Source organism: Gymnoscopelus braueri (genome assembly GCF_963280865.1).
Source record: "Gymnoscopelus braueri genome assembly, chromosome: 24".
Lineage (NCBI taxonomy): Eukaryota > Metazoa > Chordata > Actinopteri > Myctophiformes > Myctophidae > Gymnoscopelus > Gymnoscopelus braueri.
In genome coordinates this window covers 29,105,746-29,124,821 of record NC_137626.1, presented here as the reverse complement: position 1 = coordinate 29,124,821, position 19,076 = coordinate 29,105,746, and the positions used below count along the sequence as shown (strand labels likewise).

At 41.5% G+C, this 19,076-nt stretch overlaps 2 protein-coding genes across 2 annotated transcripts; one reads left to right on the top strand and one right to left on the bottom strand.

The window, feature by feature from the left end:
- Window positions 1-5,858, top strand: mylz3 (myosin, light polypeptide 3, skeletal muscle). The gene is made up of 6 exons (XM_080422156.1): window positions 1-101; window positions 898-952; window positions 3,729-3,872; window positions 4,270-4,440; window positions 4,599-4,676; window positions 5,214-5,858. The coding sequence occupies exons 1-6, from the start codon at window positions 99-101 to the stop codon at window positions 5,240-5,242; spliced, it is 480 nt and encodes a 159-aa protein (XP_080278282.1). The 5' UTR covers window positions 1-98; the 3' UTR covers window positions 5,243-5,858.
- An 8,389-nt stretch (window positions 5,859-14,247) lies between these two features.
- Window positions 14,248-18,483, bottom strand: LOC308080567 (elastase-1-like; the record flags this gene model as incomplete). Its single annotated transcript, XM_080422461.1, has 8 exons — window positions 14,248-14,259; window positions 14,709-14,852; window positions 15,277-15,428; window positions 16,221-16,351; window positions 16,690-16,812; window positions 17,743-17,843; window positions 17,981-18,084; window positions 18,399-18,483. The coding sequence occupies 8 exons, from the start codon at window positions 18,481-18,483 to the stop codon at window positions 14,248-14,250; spliced, it is 852 nt and encodes a 283-aa protein (XP_080278587.1).
- Window positions 18,484-19,076: the final 593 nt, after the last annotated feature.

The window sequence follows — 19,076 nt, the reverse complement described above, 5'->3', positions numbered from 1 at the left end:
TAAGAGGGGGCTTTTGACCATGGCTCAGGACCACTCTCTCTTGGGACTCCGGCTTCTCTTCTCCTTTCTTACCTCGCGCCCATCTTCAACCCACAGAAATGGTGTGTACCAAAATGGTGTATTTGGCGTCTTGAGGACGTTTTGCGTGGGGCTCGCTGTACCGGTGGAGTTACTACTTTTTGAGATTTGATTTGAACCAAAGCAGTTCTTTGTGGCATTGTTTTTTTTTTGGATACCCTGCACGCCCCCCAACCAATCCCCCCCAAAAAAGGCTGAAGCTTCGATGGCATCAATGAGGTTTCTTTGGTAGAGTGGATAAATCGAGGCTGGAATTTTTCATTCATTGCATTTATAAAAATGTCAATTTGTTGACGATTTTTCTATTTCTCGGAGGATTCCAAGGTTGATTTGTTTGTGAAGGGAAAAAAAACGCTTTGGAATATATCAATTTCTCCTTAACATTTTAGTAGGATTATATCTGAATGGATGGATTTAATGTATTTCTTTGATCCACCGTGCAACGCGTTTTGCGTTATAGTGCATTGTTTAGATGATCTACAATAGCTGCAACAAAGTGTAACGTAACGATGGTTCAGTTTAAGAAATGAATACCGATTTACTTCACATGGATACCACCTGCTTTTGTGCAGAATTCATGGGACTGTTCATTAATTCCACTGTTTTCTGTTCTCTGTGAATGTGTGTACTTGTTTGTGTGTATGTGCTGTGTGTGTGACTGTGTGTGTGACTGTGTGCGTGCGTTTGTGCGTGCGTTTGTGCGTGCGTTTGTGCGTGCGTTTGTGCGTGCGTGTGTGTGTGTGCGTGCATGTGCGTGTGCGTGCGTGCGTCTGTGTGTGTGCGTGCGTGTGTGTGTGTCTGTGTGTGTGTATCTGACAGGCAGACGCCGCCGCACCCGCTGCAGCCGCAGATTTCTCTGCAGAGCAGATTGAGGGTAAGAAAAACGCCACTAACACTCCTCCTCACACCTCCTCACACCTCCCTCACATTCTTACACACTCTTAACAGTCTTACAAACACACATAGACAGCATGCAGAATGTGCCAGAGAAAACATAGTCCGTCCTCATTATGAGGTGAGAAGACATGAAACTATGTGTCCCTCAATCTTTCTGTGGTGATATTGTATTTTTACATATACTTGTAGAACGGCCATTGGGGGGTTTGGGTACAATAATGGCCAGTTTATGGCAAAAAATAGCAGATCTGCAAGCTCACAACAGGTCACAGATGTGACCTGTTGTGAGCTTGCAGATCTACTATTTTTGGCATATGACACTGTTGTCTGATGAAGTATAACTAATAATAATATGATAGTAATAATATGGTCCCCACTCCTTTGGGGTATTTTTTTGTCAGTACATTTGCACATACGTGACATTTGTCCTCTGCATTTACCCATCCTAACTATTACATCAGGGTTTAGTTGAAAATAATACAAAATATAGACAAATTTTTCTATAGAGACTAAAGTCCTGTGTTAATTTAACTCTTAAGGGTGTAAAAATTGGACACAAATGGCCCCTCTAAACACAGTCACTTTAGACTGTGCATCACAGCTAAAGGCTGAATAAACAACTCAAAAGTCTAAATGAGGTGAAACGGCCCCGGTTTAGAGGCCGCACAGAGTGCCATTCCTGGGACCCTGTCCCAGCTGTCGAGGGGGGATTTGTGTCCCAGTCTATTCTGAGCCAGGCCAGCCTTGGCTCGCATGGCATCGTGTTCCTTACCCCTTACACCGCTAAAGGTGTTAATAGCGGCCCGACGTTCAAGATGCATGTGCCTGTGGCATCTCCTTACACAGGGAATCCAAACTCTGTCATCCCCTATAGTCAAACAGCTACTGCCTAACTTAAGCTCCGATGCGGATCGGAAATCGCAGATTGTGTTTATTTTTGGTCCACGTATATAGTATAAACATGCTAGTATACGTACACGTATATACCGGTAGTCCGATTTATATAGTATAAATCTGACTTTAAAGCTCTGTTATCTAACTTTAAAAAATGGAATCAAATGTTATTTCGATCGATTTGTATGGTTGGGTATAAATTACAATATAACTAACACAACTGCTGGTGGTTGTATTTGGTCTCCCTGCTCTTCTATTGAGAACTTTAGATCCTGTTGTACAAGTGGTACTGCCTGAAGGTCAAAATTCTATTTCTCCCCTTGAATTATTACTGAAGGCGTTTGTTCACTGATGAAATAGATTTCATAATGCCTTAGTGTTGTAGTTCCACAAGAGGGCCACTTGTATTGGGGCAGGATGATGTCCAGGCCATCCTCATGGTTAGAGGTGTCTGTTTTAGAGTAAAATGTATACATATACAAGCCAATCAATAATGCAATAATGCATTTTTTGTAGGATAAACATGAGCATAATGCCTCATGTCTCAAAACGCCCTACTTTGCTGTGGCATATACAACAGGTTGGTTATTTGAATATTAAGCATTTCAAAATGCTTTTATATAGTCATAATCTGTTTTTCCAATGAGGTTTGGCCTTATAGATTGAAATTAGTGTTTCCTTAATTTTAAACTGCACATTTGGTAAAAAAAATAATAATAATAATCTTTGATCATCAGTGAAATTAGACATCCCTGTAATGATCATCCACAGTTTATTGTTTATTTAGATTTTAGAAAGACAGCAAAGCGCGCTTCAGCATGCTCCGGTACATTTGTGCCGCAGGTTTGAGAGCAGCTCCTGTAGCTTGGTGGCCAGTGGACATGCTGGCACGCTGGAAATGAAGAGGTGTGAATTTCACCGCCATCAGCATTCTTATGTATAACTCAAGCAGGGGCCTCCGTGCCCCTATATGGCTGGGGTTAACTTGTCAGGACGTATCGGTTGTCCCCCCTGTGTTGCACTAAAATTCTACCAAAATATGAGTGGCCGGGGGAACGCGTGTGTGGCAGTAACAGCTGTTGCTGTTACTTCGGTTGAGAAATCACATTAGAGCATTAATCTTCCAAAAGATCAAAGTCAACCGCCGTCCCCGGTAGCTTCCGTAGTAATAGTCCATCCCTTGTTCTGTCCTTCCGTGCGCTACCGCTCTCCTCTCTGCGTTTACCCAGCTGTCGCTCCTGATTAGCCGGGGACAGGTGTGCTAAATATTTAGCTTTACCAATGTTTGAGCCCCCCAATATAGGCTGACACCTCATACCTGGCATACCGTACCTTTTAGGACAGCACAGCTTTTATAGAAAGACGTGACAGCAGTGGCTCAGGGAGGTAGTGTGGCTGGGGAAGGTTGTCGGGTCAATCCCCCGGCTCCTCTTGGCTTAGCGTTGTCCTTGATCGAGACACTGAACCCCAACTGCTTCCCCGGCGAGCGCTGTTCAGTAGTCAACCACTGCTCCTAGTAGTAAGGATGGATTAAATGCAGAGAATGAATTCCAGGCAAGTGCGCAAATGTACTTGTAAAATACCCCAACAATGACTTGTTCATTTAATTTCAAGTTTCTCAGTTCAGTCGGGGACCCCAAAAGAGAACAATGATCTTGTGACATTCATAGCATAAACAGTAAAGTACACGTGTCCCATGGCAATTCATACATAAACAAACACAGTACTGTACATACAGTAAATGCACGTATTATTTATTATGTCACAGATGTACTCTGTTACAGATTTACTCTCCCGAATTTGCATTCTGTTTTGCCGTACTCAAAGATGTCTGTGTCTGTGTTTGTGTGTGTCTCCAGACTTCAAGGAGGCTTTCGGTCTCTTCGACAGAGTTGGTGACAGCCAGGTGGCCTTCAACCAGGTGGCTGACATCTGCAGGGCCCTGGGCCAGAACCCCACCAACAAGGAGGTTGCTGCCATCCTGGGAAACCCAACCGCAGACGGTGAGAGGCCACACACACACACACACACACACACACACACACACACACACACACACACACACACACACTATTAAAGTAACCGTTTTGGACATTCATGTATGAGGTTTCTGCCGGACACTGATGATATCACAGATAACACTCTCTGAGTTAAAGGAACACTCTTTAGCAGCGTAGTCTCTGGGTAAAGCTACCTTGGTTTAATATAATGTCAAAAAGCCCAGTGTGGAGTGAGTGACTAAATTATATCGACAGCATCGTAATTGTGCTCAATGTCATCATCATCAGCCCGGTACACGTGCACGTACACGAGCGTTTTAATGGCCTTGCTCTCCATCGAACACGTGTCAATCTGTGCCATCTGTGTGCCGTGCGCTCAACGGGTCTCTTCCGTCAACAGACATGATCAACAAGAGGATCGCCTTTGACGCTTTCCTGCCCATGCTGAAGACCGTCGATTCCGCCCCCAAGGGAACGTACGACGACTACGTTGAGGGTCTGAGGGTCTTCGACAAGGAGGGCAACGGCACAGTCATGGGCGCTGAGTTGCGCATCGTGCTGTCCACCCTGGGTGAGTCTCAAGTGTCCGGACGAGGGCCAAATTTAAAGACGTGTGATACAAATATAGCCCGGGCTTGGGGCTCGCACAACTTGCTTGTGCGGGGGATGTGCGTGTCTGTCTTGTGACACGGCTCCTTATGTGACATGGCTCCTTGTATGTGTCTACAGGAGAGAAGATGAATGAGAAGGAGATTGATGAGCTGATGGCCGGACAGGAGGACGAGAACGGCAGCGTGCACTACGAGGGTAAGCTTTCACCCTTCCATATATGGACACTTCCTGTCGGTCACACCACTCACCGCACACATTGTGATGAGCAAGCAAATACTGTTAAGATACAGCAGCCTTTTATCCTGCCATTTGTCCAATCCTTTTTTAGTGCCATTGTACAGATGCGTGATAAAATATCAAATCAATTTGGGAGATATATCATAATTATATATAATTATATAATGTAATGAATATCAATGTATGTAATATAAATATCATAAAGGACTGGACATACATGCCCCCAGTGTTGTAATTTCGAAAATGTAACGCATAAATTATTCTAATGAATAATTCTGATGAGAATAATTGCCAAGTAATGCATTTTATTTACTTGCCAAGTCTAATGATACATTATTAATCGATTGTTATCAAATTATGAATTATTGATCATTTTAATATAAGCCATTACATCATTTAGTTCAATTAACTGCTGCACCCCTAATTACAATGTTATGTTATGTTTTAAACAACGTCTCACATGAGCCTCTCTCTTCTTCGTTTCTTTTTGTGCAGCTTTCGTCAAGCACATCATGTCTGTGTAAGAGGAGCGCATGAGGACGTGCTGGGGGCGGCTGTAGCTCCCTCTACAGGCCGCCCAGGACGGTGTCAGGACATCGCACCGTTTTAAAGACCAACCCAGGAAAGAAAAAGGACTATGTACAAGGGATGTTGATGCCAACCAATTCTTGTTTATTTTTATTTTTTTCTTTTGTCAATTTCGTCTCTCAAAACCTCCTCCTCCTCTCTCTCGCTCTGGACATCGTCATCGACCTCCTCTCCGTCGTTGTAGAGCCACCACCACTACCACCGCCACCCGCCTGACCTCTCCCCACTTCCCATACACCACCGGGGCGTGTCACCGCCCGCCGCATGGGGTGAGGAACGGGGGAAGGAGGGGTCGCCGCTCATCAAGTGGGGGATGAGCCCTCTGTCCCACCTACCACCGCATCCAGTCACATCCTGGCCCAGCTACGCCAAAGGCGCTGGAGGAACGGCCGTGGCACCTGACCGCCAAACTCTACCCCAATTCCCAGCCCCCCCAACCCACCCCCCTACTTCTCTCCGCTCTTATCTCTCTCTGCGACGAGGGGAAACAAAGTTTTATTTATTTTCACTCATTTCTCATTTCAGAATAAACTTTTCAAAAAGTACATCCCATCCGGGTTGAATGTTGGTCTTTTCATTATCCTCGTTGAAAGCGTGATGCAGAGATATCATAGTTTTGAAATATTCATTATTCAGTTTGCATAAGTTGTTTTAGTTTTAGGAATTGACTTGTTTTGGTACTGCATAGTTTTATTTTTTTCCTTTAGTTTGAGTTAATTAAGTAATTTTTTTCCTTTTTAGTTTTAGTCTTCATCACATAATAACTGGTGTAATGGAAATGAAGTGAAGGGTTGCCAGATTTGCCTACATACCTGTAGGCATGTGGTTAATTTAGAAGAGATGACATACATAAATAGCAGCTCTGAGAGATGAGGCTAGAGTCACATATTACTTTAATGAACCGAGCAGATGTTATTTGGTTTTAAGAGACACTTAATGTCTTTTTAGCGCTACCGTCAGTGCTATACATTTTAAGTATGACTTATTTAAACCCCCTAGACTTAGTAAACTGGAGTTGGCACTGTGCTGACCGTTTTTTTTTTTCTTTCTTTTTTTTTGTCTACACCAAATCTCTCTTAACTGTGAGCTTGTAGATCGGATATGTTTGGCTAATGTAACTCACTACGTAATAATACTGTAGTTTCATGAGTAACGTAATGTTTCACATCACTTTTACAAATTGGCGAATATTAATCATTATTGTGTCAAGTAACGCATTCGTTTCAGAAGATCTGTTTACTAATAGCTTGTTTATTAATCAATGTATAGATAGATAGAGAGAGAGGAAAAAACACACCATCAACAATGAACGACAGTATACAACCATACACTTCCTATACAATAACCTGCACTATGCAGAAACAAAATACACAAGTCCCACCAGTGTCATTACAGTATCCCACACTATGCCTAGCAAATACACACAAACACAGTGTCTGTGCCTGGCTGTAAGGGATAGAGGTATTCTAAAGTGTTACCAGTCATTTTCATTTGACTATTATTGCGTTTCAAAACTGGGTGGCCCTGTGGATAGTTTAAAACTGGGTGACCCCGTGGATAGTTTCAAAACTGGGTGGCCCTGTGGATAGTTTCAAAACTGGGTGGCCCTGTGGAGATGGACAGCAGGTGCGCCACATATAACGTTATGACCCTGTTGTCATAGCACTGTAATTGCTCCACCATGCACTTAACAACTTGTCAGTTGACACGTAGACAAATAATAGTTCAGTTGAAGCACTAGAGAGCATCACGGACAATTAATTGCCTTTTATTTATAAGGTGCCAGATAACACCAGTGACAATACAGTTGGATGCCAAGTGCCTCTTCATCAGAGTCATACTGTAGTTCAGTATGAACTATGCCTCTGATATATAGCCTAATAGTTCAAATGAAACATGTTTCGTGCTGATTGTTACATGTTTTCATGGGTCTTTACTTGAACTCAGAGACCTGTGTTAACACCACTGTGACACAAATGTTCTCTTGCTGTACAATAACCCATGACTTATAGGAATGTGTACGCCTATAGCCTACATACGCACACATGCACACACGCGCGCGCACGTATGCACGCACGTACGTACGTACACACGCACGCACGACACACACACACACACACACACACACACACACACACACACACACACACACACGCACGCACGCACGCACGCACACACACACACACACACACACACACACACACACACACACACCTGACCCATGCAGAAGCATAAAGGTCATAGGAGGAGCCCACCAAAATAGGACCAAGCAAACCTCACATTCCAGAGCTGGCATGTTGGTGGCCACTCATTAACCACATGAACCCTAGCGTCCCCACTCTGAGCGTTAGCCGAAAATAGCAGATCTACATACTCACAAGACGTGACAATGTGACGCGTTGTGAGCATATAGGGGGAAAAGGACCGGACCTAGTATAGACCCCTGGGGGACCCCGGTCAAGAACATATAGGCTACATAGGGTTTAAGTGGTTAATAGACTTTACAATGCTTATTGTGAGGCTCCTCTACCAGAAGACAGCACATCTTGGTTGCCATGACAACCAGAGGAAAAAAAGGAATTGAGGCTAGTTTTAGAGCTTCATTAAGTCAACAGACATTTTTCTTTCTTTCTTTTTAATAGGAAAAACAACAGCGTTTAAAAGCAGCAGTAGGCCTATGCTGTAGCGATGGAGGGTGGGAAGGTCTGGCAAATCAATTTATTGAAAATCATCAACAGTTAAAGCGATGCTTCAGGCAAGTCATTGATTGATTGATTTATTGATTGAATACTTTATTAACAGTTTTCTTATAGTAGGCCTACTGGTACGATTATACAATGATGCTAAAAGATAACACAAAAATCCCCAAGTACTTGTTTCCATTGTGGTCCTGTGTATTCAACTAATCAAGACATTTAAAGACATGCAATAACATACAAGCAATCATCAACAACACTTGTAGCACTAAACGTACATGTACAGAAAACAATGGGAAGGGGTATTTTTAGGAAGACTTTTCAAGGACCCTTTACAAATTGCGGACAGGTGCTCTTTTATGGCGGTTTTGAAGGAGGTGTAGTAGTGACTGTCTTGGTGGGAGAAGCCCCTGACTGCAGCTTGCAGATCTTCTTGGGGGTAATTCACCATGGGCTCTTTAAGAGAGGGGGGGGTTGATTAGAGACAATAAGGAACAGGTGTGTGTGGTGTTGTGAGTATAAGTGCAGTGTGAGAAATAAAGGGACATGTTGCTCTGAGTGCCCAAAGTGAGAAGTTGCAATTCGTTCGTTCTTGCAATTGCTAGAGAGGTAAGGAGTCACAAATCTTCAGTGGTGACTGGTGAAAGGGTCAACATTCTGGATTTTCAGAAGTCTACAAAAACCTTGTGTATTCAATTGGAACATCTCCCAGCGACTGACACTAATAATGATAAACATTGACAGACTGTAAATGCACAAAAGAAATCGGAACAATATGTAGCTATGTAGAAAATGCAATACAGCGTGCTCAAGTCAAGATTACAACTATAACTGGATGCGGAATTCTTTAAGTAGTGAATAGTAACTAATAAGGCAAATTGGTGTAATTATTGAGACAGTTCATACTTATACTTAGGTTACTTATGCTCCTGTAACCTACATTATGTGAGTGAGGCTCCCCCTGCTGGTATAGACTGTACCAGCTTGGAATATTGTCCTTGAAACAATATGCACGTTGTGAGTTTTTATTTATTTATTTCTCCTTTATTATTCTCAACTGTTCAGTGAGTTGTTGTTTGCTCTTTTCAAAAAATAAGAAAGAATTGCCTATCTACAAGCTTACAATGCATCACATCATGAGCTTGTAGATAAGCTGTTTTCGTGCCTCACCATCACACGCCAAAGTATAAAATATTTGTTTTTGTATCTAACATTGGTAATAGTGTATGATGATCCTTCCTGTAGTTTTTCTATTGCAGTTCCCCAGATTGTTAAGTGACATTTCCCTGTGGGGTCGGCTATTTCAGCATTGTGTAAGTTGACGGGTCCTCTCGAAGTATGGGCAGTTTCTTCCGTGTAGATGTGTAGAATTTTGCTCTTGATTTCTCCAATCTTATGACAAAAGAAAAGACAAGATATTAGGTTATATTAAGTTATTTCCGATGCATTACTGATAGATGATCTTCAAAATACTTGCTGCACCGTCTCCTATTTTGATCTGTAGACTACATACTAATATTACATGCTCACAGTCTCACAGATGTTACAATTGTGTATACGGCCCTCAGTATCCATGTATTTGATATTGTTGGATAAAAAAGTATTTGAATCCTATTGGTGGCCATTTTCTCCATAATGGTTTTCAAGTAAAACACCTGATTGGGTAGAAGATGTACATTGTGATTGTATGAGAAAATGCCCACTGATCGGATTATAATGCTTTTTAGAACAATACGGAATATATAGTTACTTCTGGGGGATCGGATTTAACTGTAACATATGTGCTATGGAGTAAGCACTTTATATTTGAAATCGGAACGTTTATGTAGATACAAATGGGAAAAGTGGTATGAGTTCACCATGACGTTGAGTAGTAGTGTGTCTGTAATACAAATATTAGATAGACATTTCTTATGGTATTATGTAGGAACAAAAGAAACAGAACAATGGGATTAAAAGTGATTCAACTGGTCAGGCAAATGAGATATCAGCATATAAGTGATCTTGCACTAACTGTAGGCCTACATCTGTTAGTTTATCCCTTAAAATCACGAAGGCTAATTTGACCTTTGAGATACACAAATAAGTTGGTGTGTCCAAAAACGTAGTTATACTGATTTGTAAGGCTGCTTTGTATAGGGCAGTACAGGCCCAAACCATATTAAATAGCATTAATAAAAGATCAATGAAAATCATCAACTTATACACACATACGCACACGCACGTAAACTTACATTTGTTAATTGCATCTTGATATTTGCCAGTTTTACGGCATGCTGGTTTTCTTCGGCATCTTTGAAAATGCGATATTTGTTGCAGTCAAATGATACTCCATCTATGTATTGGTTTTCGGCTGTTTGGATTTTGAAATTACTTTGATTTACCATCTTTACTCTCTTTTATTACAGTGAGGTCAAATGAATCCAGTGGCAGTTGATTCGTCCTCCAGTTTTAGTTTCTTTGCAGCTGTCGCCATTTTGAGTGAGTATTTGTCCGTTAATTGTAGTGATATTTATAGTGGAATATATTAACATTATCAGATTTTTGTGATGGAAGTCAGGTGTTTAAAATCTTGTGTATTTAGATGATAGATTTGTTGAAAATAATTCATGATGTTGTTTAAATTACCTCTTTTAGATATACATTGTACACATGTTTAGTAGTTATTTAAATTAATTTGAAGTTTTATTGCTTATATTTATTTGTTTCTGTTTCGTTTAGTAAAGAGATTCTATGTAGTTGGAAAAAGCAAAATAAATCATATATATGTAATATTATTCTAATTCTAATTCTAATTATAATTATAATCCTCCAGATCTATAGAGGGCACTGTGGAGTAAATAAAAATAATTTCCGTCTCGCGGAAATATTTTATTTTCTGTTTCCTAGGCTTTCCACTTCCTGTGTGTTTTCCACTTCCTGTCGATTTGATCCAATGAAATCCAATGAAACTGGTCAGATGACTAACGATATCCAATGAAATCCGACAGGAAGTGGAAAACACACAGCCTAGGAAACAGGTGAGTAGGTGGGGTGCTGAGAGGCTTCCCACCTCAGAGAAATTGAGAATAGACTTTCAACAACACTAAACAGCCTTCGTTTCGGTGAGTAGCAAAATGGTTTTGTTTTTTTTCACTACTGTTGGAGCCCTCGCAGGGCAGTGGAATTCCTTGTACAAGCGCAGAGCCCTGGGTCTTCCAGGGCGTTTGAGGGAACTAGAGTTCATTTTAGAATGCCTATTGAATTATTAAACACTCTTTAACCCCAGCGTCCCTATTTTGGACGATCAACTGACGTTCTCGGCAAACATCGCATCAGTGACAAGGTCCTGCAGATTCCTCCTCTACAACATCAGGAGGATTCGCCCCTTCCTCACGGAGAAGGCAGCCCAGGTGCTCATCCAGGCTCTTGTCATCTCCCGCCTGGACTACTGCAACTCCCTCCTTGCTGGTGCTCCGGCATCTGCCATCAGACCTCTGGAGCTTGTTCAGAAAGCTGCGGCTCGTCTGGTGTTCAACCGCCCCAAGTTCTCCCACACAACCATCCTTCTCCGTTCTCTACACTGGCTCCCCGTAGCGGCTCGCATCCAGTTCAAAACCCTGGTGCTAGCCTATAGGGCAGTGAAAGGAACAGCTCCTTCTTACCTCCGGGCTATGGTCGATGCCTACACCCCTGCCCGACCACTTCGGTCTGCCACCTCGGGGCGACTGATTGCCTCGTCACTCAAGGGTCCTTCTGGCCGATCCACACGGTCACGACTCTTTTCTGTTCTGGCCCCACAGTGGTGGAATGAACTTCCCACTGATGTTAGGACAGCAGAGTCACTGCCCATATTTCGCCGCAGGCTGAAAACCCACCTCTTCAGGAAACACTACCCTTCCTCTCTGCCTGGCCTACTTGTTGTTAACTAGTTGTACGAACGCTTGTTTTCTATTGTTGTATTGTTTATTGGATCTTGTTTAGTCGATACACTTATTTGTTTTAGCTCATGCTCATTTGATTTCGCTATTTTGTCTCATCTGTTTAAGGAAATAGGTAGCTGATATATTGCACTTTTACCTTAGCGCTAGGTATACTCTTGGTTGCTTGTTTTTGCAGAAAATGCACTAAAGACTTCTGGTGATTAGTAGTTTTCGTTCCCTACCTATGTTGAATACACTTATTGTAAGTCGCTTTGGATAAAAGCGTCTGCTAAATGACTGTAATGTAATGTAATGTCTTTAATGGCAAAAGAAAAAAAAGAAAATTCAAGAGGAAAAAGGTGAAAATAGCATATCTTTATGAGCTTGCAGATCACATATTTTAGCTATTTTTTAAATAGGGCGAATGTGGTTAAGACATACCGGTAAGCTGTATTGCAGTTGTTACAAATAGTGGTCAGCAATTTCTATAGAAATGCTTGAGTGAATTAAAATAATAAAACACAACAAATCTTATTTTAGGTGTATTTATTTTTCAGCCAAGCAGTGCAGTGTCCACTCCATAAACATACAGAAAAAGTACAGAAATACTTCCTGTTATTAGGCCTGTCACAATTATTACATAATCGTTTATTCACAATTATTTGAGATAATCGCAATCATTTTTGCGTCAATCGTTTCCATGTTGAAAGATTTTCACAAATTTCCAAATATAAAAAAACCAAACAGAAATAGCAGATCTTCAAGCTTACAGCGCGTCACGAAGCTTGTAGATAAGCTATTTCTAAGCCTGCTATGTAATTATTAAATATGTCAATAATTTCTTTGTATATTTAAGTTATTATGAAATGGCTCATGACTTGTGGGTACTTGGATTTCAGTTACACAACTCTAATCAACCTCTTCTGAGCTACTTGTCATACTTTTTACGGAGTTTGGACAACTGATGTTAGGGAGGAAATTCATTTATTTTACCTCCTATATATATATATATACCATGTACAGTATATATACGGTATGGTTCTCACTGACTAGTCAAAAGATTAGTTAGGGCTGAAAATCATGAAGGAACGAATGAATGGCGTGTGGAAAATGACACTGAATGTGTACATTTGTCACAGAGTGAGCCTAACTAGTAGCTTTCTGTCCGTTCTGTGGTTGTTGACGTGGGGCAGTGGACGTCGTCAAGAGGGCCGTGCGAGTGGAGGAAACCTGGAGACTTCTCTTTTTTTAGGAGTCTGGAAAATCCTGTCTTTTCTAGCCTAATTATCAGACTGAAGCGCAGTCTACTTAGTGGAGTGAGCGGGGTCTATGGTCTGGAGCCAGGCTAGGTCTTTTCTGCTTTTTGTTGGCTTTAATAAAGACATTTGCTGTCCTGCTCCTCTGTGTAGAACTGTGACACATTCATCATAATTATTATGGGATCATTGCCCACAAAGGAACAGATTCCATGAGAAAGTACATTGCCAGATATCAAGATTTAAAAATTGCTGTTACAAATTACCTAATTCAGAAAAAGCAAGATAGCAGTACAGAAAAACACAGCTGTGCAACCAGGGGTGCAATGCTCACTGGACGGCCTTGCACGCCGTGCCGGATTTGACCAGAAGCACACGCAGGCACACGCATAGATTTAAAACTACTTTAAATTCGCACCTCAACAAAGTTTTCAAAGGCTCCCGACTCACACCTAGCGAATTAACATAGGAATAAGCCTAGATGCATATCAATTGTCCATTGTGTGACTTGCAGTGTAGGTGTTAAGCGACGTACACGTCACGTCATTGAAATGGAGTGCAAGAACATACCAAATGAGCATTGCATGCCTGTGTGCAACACAGTATAACTTCCGTTAGATCATGTGGATGCTAGACTCATTTTATCTTTTACAATGGTTAATATACATTGTAAATTATAAATGTGGGTTTCGAGGGCAGTTTTGAAGGATGGAAGGGTGGGGGCCTCTTTGATGTGCTTAGGGAGTGCACTCTAAAAACAGCAACTGAAATTTTTGTATCACCTAAGGTTTGGTCCTTGGTCCCGGGGATTTCCAGTTGGTTGCCTGGCATCACCGTCCCTAGCTGAGTGAGTGTGTGGGGACATGCTGGCGGAGGGAGTTGGATAGGAGTGTGTGTGTGTGTGTGTGGGTGTGTGTGTGGGGGGAGTTGTAGGTGCAGAGGAGAATTCTTTGCTTGACCGGAAGTAGATTTCTTTGCTTGACCGGAAGCCAGTGAAGGTCTGGAAGGCCTGGTGTGATGTGATCTCTGAGTTCTGCATACTGGAGTTGCAGTCGAGCCGGTTTTGGTGATCTGATTCTTCTCCTCCTTAGTTCATGATCTGGAAACAGATGAACAAGAGAAAGACCATATGTAGTAATCCAAAAGACCATCATTTATTCCATAAGAATTTAATCTGAACACATTGAAAAATGTTGAGCCATGAAAGATGTTTGAGATTTAAGAGGTTACACTGAGTGGCACGGAATATTTGAGTCCACTAACCATCATGTAGGTTAAGTACATATGACAGTGGTTCAACAAAGTGGGGTCCGGGGACCCCCAGGGGTCCTTGAGGGGGTTCCAGGGGGTCCCCAGCAAAATGAGTTAATATAGCATCAAAATCAGTTTAACAACTTTAACCCCCATCGTCTACTAAAAAATTATAATTGGGACAATTGTTTTCAGATGGGGGGGGTCTGCGGCCAATACATAATACATGAAAACGTTTGAGAACCAGTGCTTTATGAGATCACTTTTCTATAAATCAGTTATAGGTTTCATACTGACCAAGTTGAACCACTCAATGTAGTCAGAGACACGTGTGAAGATAGTGGGCTTCTTGGGCACATTGCACTGTCCGGACCCAAAGCTGATACCATGGACGACGTAGATGCCATTCACCTCACAGTTCAGAGGGCTACCCTTGTCTCCCTACATGTAGAATAGATAGGCAGAAAGGGAAAATTTGTATTTATTCACAAGGGTCCAATGACTGATAAAGTAATGGCATGTGATTACAAAGCAAGTTTCTGTTATTTTAACTCACAACGCATCGTGATGCGACTCACTGTGAACATGTAAATCGGCAATTTTTTTGTGATTTATTTTAATAGGCAAGGCAAGGCAATTGTATTTGTATAGCACATTTCAACAGCAAGGTAATTGTAAGAAATTGTAAGAAAGTGGTTAAGTCTGTCTGTGGGTTTTTATAAATATTTAACCAATGAAAAGTATTAACAAGAGCTTGTGACTAGATAATAACACTGGATCCATTGGAATACAGGTTCATTTTTTTTTCATTTCCTGAAAAGCAACGTTTTTTCACCCAACAGCGACGTTCTCTCAGTACACTCACCAGTATTTCCATCATTATACAGCCAGTATCCTCACCATTCCCTCCAGCGCACATCATGTTGGTTTTCACGTAGTCTCCCCTCCAGTCTGGTTTGGAACAGGTCTGATGGTCGACCACAGGAAGGAATTCTCGCTGCAGTCGGTTTCCACCACCTGTGAAGGAAAAATAGATAGATAGAATATTTCATTGGCAACGATTCAACATACACAGTATCACCAAATAAAAGCGGGAAATGGATTGAATACAAAAACATACAATACACAACAGACAATACAAACCACCATACAAAAACACAATAATAAATACTAACGTAGACGGTTAAGAACGGTACATATAGGACAAAGGCGAAAGAGTGAATCATTTGAAGCCAGGGCAGTCCAGCCACGGTCCAATTAGTATTTAAATGAAGCGATGATTTAAGATCAGCCTTAAACTAAATAATAATGACACGACAAATATACTGGGTGGGCAAAAGTCAATCAAACTAATTGATTTAATTTATTATAAAAAAAAATAGATGAATAAATAAAACATAAAATAACTTCTTTTTTTATTATTACTATTATTATTATTATTATAACACCAACAGGGAAAATAGCAGATCTAAAGCTCACAACTCATCACAATGCGACACATGAGCTTCATGTAGGCCTATGTTATTTTTTTAAATTATCATTATTTAAAAAATAACATGCCTAATCACTAAGAAAATAGGATGGGCAAATGTACAAGGATCTCCCTGGTTTGAAATGGATGTTTTAATCACGCAATGGTAATTCTATTCTAATGTCTATTTATCACTGCAGGCTGCATTCCCCACCCCTATTACACATTCATGTTGTGGGTTTTATTTTTATATCAACTATTTGCACTACGCCAGTAGGAGTTTATTTTTTCTTTACTTTCTACCTTTTAGTTTTCCTTCTTTTTTTAATCCAATTTACCTAGAGCCCATCCGGTGACGTTGCAGGCGTAGTTGTGAGGCAGAATCTGTCCAGCAGGGGGCAGTACAGCAGGCTGGACGAACTGGTTCAGAGTGACATCAGAGTCAAATTCCAGCAGGGCGACATTATACCTAAAAAGAGAGTTAAGGACATGTCACATGCATGCAGTACAGGTATTTGGTTGAGTGATAAAGACAACAGACTAATGGCTGCCAATTTGACTATTTTATGCCTGATTTATATTTCAAATTTAAGTATAAACCACGTCAAATGCAACAAATAGACCTTGATACAAAATCTGACAAGCACATGGGCCATACTGTGTGTGCCAGTGAAAACATTTACTTTGGACATTTTCCTTCTCACATAGATTCGGTAGCATAACATTTGTTGGTAGCAAAAAACAACAACAACCACCATCAAATAGGCAACAACATTAGGACTCTAAATAATATGATGCTCCACCCACCCGCCGTTGGACATCCCATTCCACAGGGGATGGAAGTGCACCTTAGAGATGTTCACAGCCTGCTCTCTGCCACTCTCAATGTCCAAATCGTGTTCCCCGCAGACCACACGAAATGTCTCGACGCTTTGTTGTTGCAAAAGATAGACAGAGATGTCGTTAACATCAGATCATGCATTTTCCTTCTCTTTTTTTTCTGTCTCTGGTATGTCATTCACAGCTTGCATTAAATCCGTAAAAAAATCTGTCAAAAAGGTCGGCATTGTATTTGACAGTAATCACGTAGTTCAAATGATTAAATCACCAGTCAGTGATAGATATACTTGACATGAAAGTTTACAGTCTAAAAAGATCAAAGTAGCTGCACACTCATAGCTTACGTGCCAAACAGTTTATTTAGGATTAGAGATAAACAATGTGGACAGCAATGCTTTATGCTGCCTTCCTCATTGGGGGGGAATAATATTTAGAGTGCCACAGACTCTATGTCGGGTCCGGGGACCACCAGGAGTCTAAATAGACCCTTTCGGACCTCTAACTCTGTGTGTACAAATGGAACCAAATGGACCGTTACGGGTCCATTTGGTTCCATTTGTAAACTCCCAGAGTTAAATGAACACTGAGGATTCTATAGTACAAATTGGGGTCCTAGGGATAAAAAAGAAGAAGCATTAAATGGGGTCTGTGGTCTAATCTAATGCATATCAAATTGGGGGTCCTTGAAATTACAACAGGTGGAGAACTACTGCTTCAGTCCAGTATGTAGGGTATACAGTATGTTTTTATACAGGAATGTGAGACAGCACCTGGTCCTGATTGCTCTCAGCACTGCAGGGACAGCTCTCATTAGAACCCGTATTTCTTGAGATCCATGTGATTGGTTGGATGACTATCTTAGGCACCATATGTGCCCATGTGTGTGGCGATGTGTTCTGTATACCCTGAAGAAGGCAGATACCTACCGAAACGTTGTTTTTGTTTACTCTATCTGCGTCCTAAAATAAAATATTGTCACTTGTCTCTTGAAGACCACTATTTACAGTATGTTTATGTTACCTAAGGATCCCGTCCACACAGTAAGCCGCAGTCATCGCCCAGCGTGTCCCAAGCAGCACTGCTCCACAGAAGTGGTCGTATTTGCCGTTATACAGCACCACCTGAAGAGACACCTGACACAAACACAAATATGGTTTCGTTTGAGTGAAATATAAAGTGTGTGTGCGTGCACTGTAGCATCGTCAGTGATAATCTAACTCAGAGAGTGTACAAATAGAACCAAACTGAAAAATCTTACCTGCCAAGGCCAGGCATTGGGTTTGGCCTCCTCCACCCCGACAACGTTCCCTGGAAGAATGTCCGGAATGATGGTTGGTGCTCCAGTTGGTGGTCCTACAATGGCTGGCACCGAGGTACAAGCACAGCGGAGAAACACCACGGCTAGGATGGTAGTGAAGCCAGCCAGGGTGACACCATAGGGAGTCCATTTACTACGTGTAAATGGACGGACCCATTTGAACCAGACAGGAGGACCTAGGGAGGGATGACACGCACGCAGGCGCACACACACACACACACACACACACACACACACACACACACACACACACACACACACACACACACACACACACAGTAGTGAAATCAAATATTTGAACCTAAAAGATTAAAATGTACAGTATATATGTTTCTGTGATTTTTTTTTTATATCTTACCAGACTGAATGTCTTCAGTCAGTTCTATGCTGCTCTCAGCAGCCTGCATGCGCACAGGCATCTTAAGAACTGGAATCCCAGTCATCTCGAGATCTGCAAGTGCATTAAATCAGTGATTTTCAACCTTTCGAATTTCACAGACCAGCATTTGATACAATGTTCTTTCTCTGGGACCACAATCTACACTGTGAATGTGTTTACTTCACTCTGAGAGTGTACAAATGGAACCAAATACTTGGTTCCATTCCATTTGTACACTCTCCCTATTCTGGGGTGAACATTCTGTGAAAGTAGCCGATCAACAAGCTCACAGTGCATCACATTGTGACGAGTAGTGAGCTTGTAGATGGTCTATTTTCGGCAAAGAGGTTTGGTGTAGAGGGGAAAAAAGGAGGGGGCCTAGTATAGACCCCTAGGGGACTCCGGTCAAAGAAGTACAGTATAGTTTAAATGGTTAATCAGCCACACTTTCCCACAAACCAATTACAGCTCCTTCTCACAAATAAATCACTAATGTGCTCATTATAAGATTTTCTCTGTCTACTTGCTCTGTGCCCTCAGAGGAGGGTTGGGGACAGTTTCAGAAACCTGCGTACGCAAAGACATTATTGATAAACTAATAGAAAATGGCCTTTCTTTTCCTGTAAAGTTAGCATGCTGAAATAGAAGCCATTATTC

Excerpts from the sequence above, each read along its gene's own strand:
- mylz3 (XM_080422156.1), top strand. Across the intron at positions 3,873-4,269 it reads GGGAAACCCAACCGCAGACG|ACATGATCAACAAGAGGATC; the intron begins GTGAGAGGCCAC and ends TTCCGTCAACAG. Across the intron at positions 4,441-4,598 it reads CATCGTGCTGTCCACCCTGG|GAGAGAAGATGAATGAGAAG; the intron begins GTGAGTCTCAAG and ends ATGTGTCTACAG.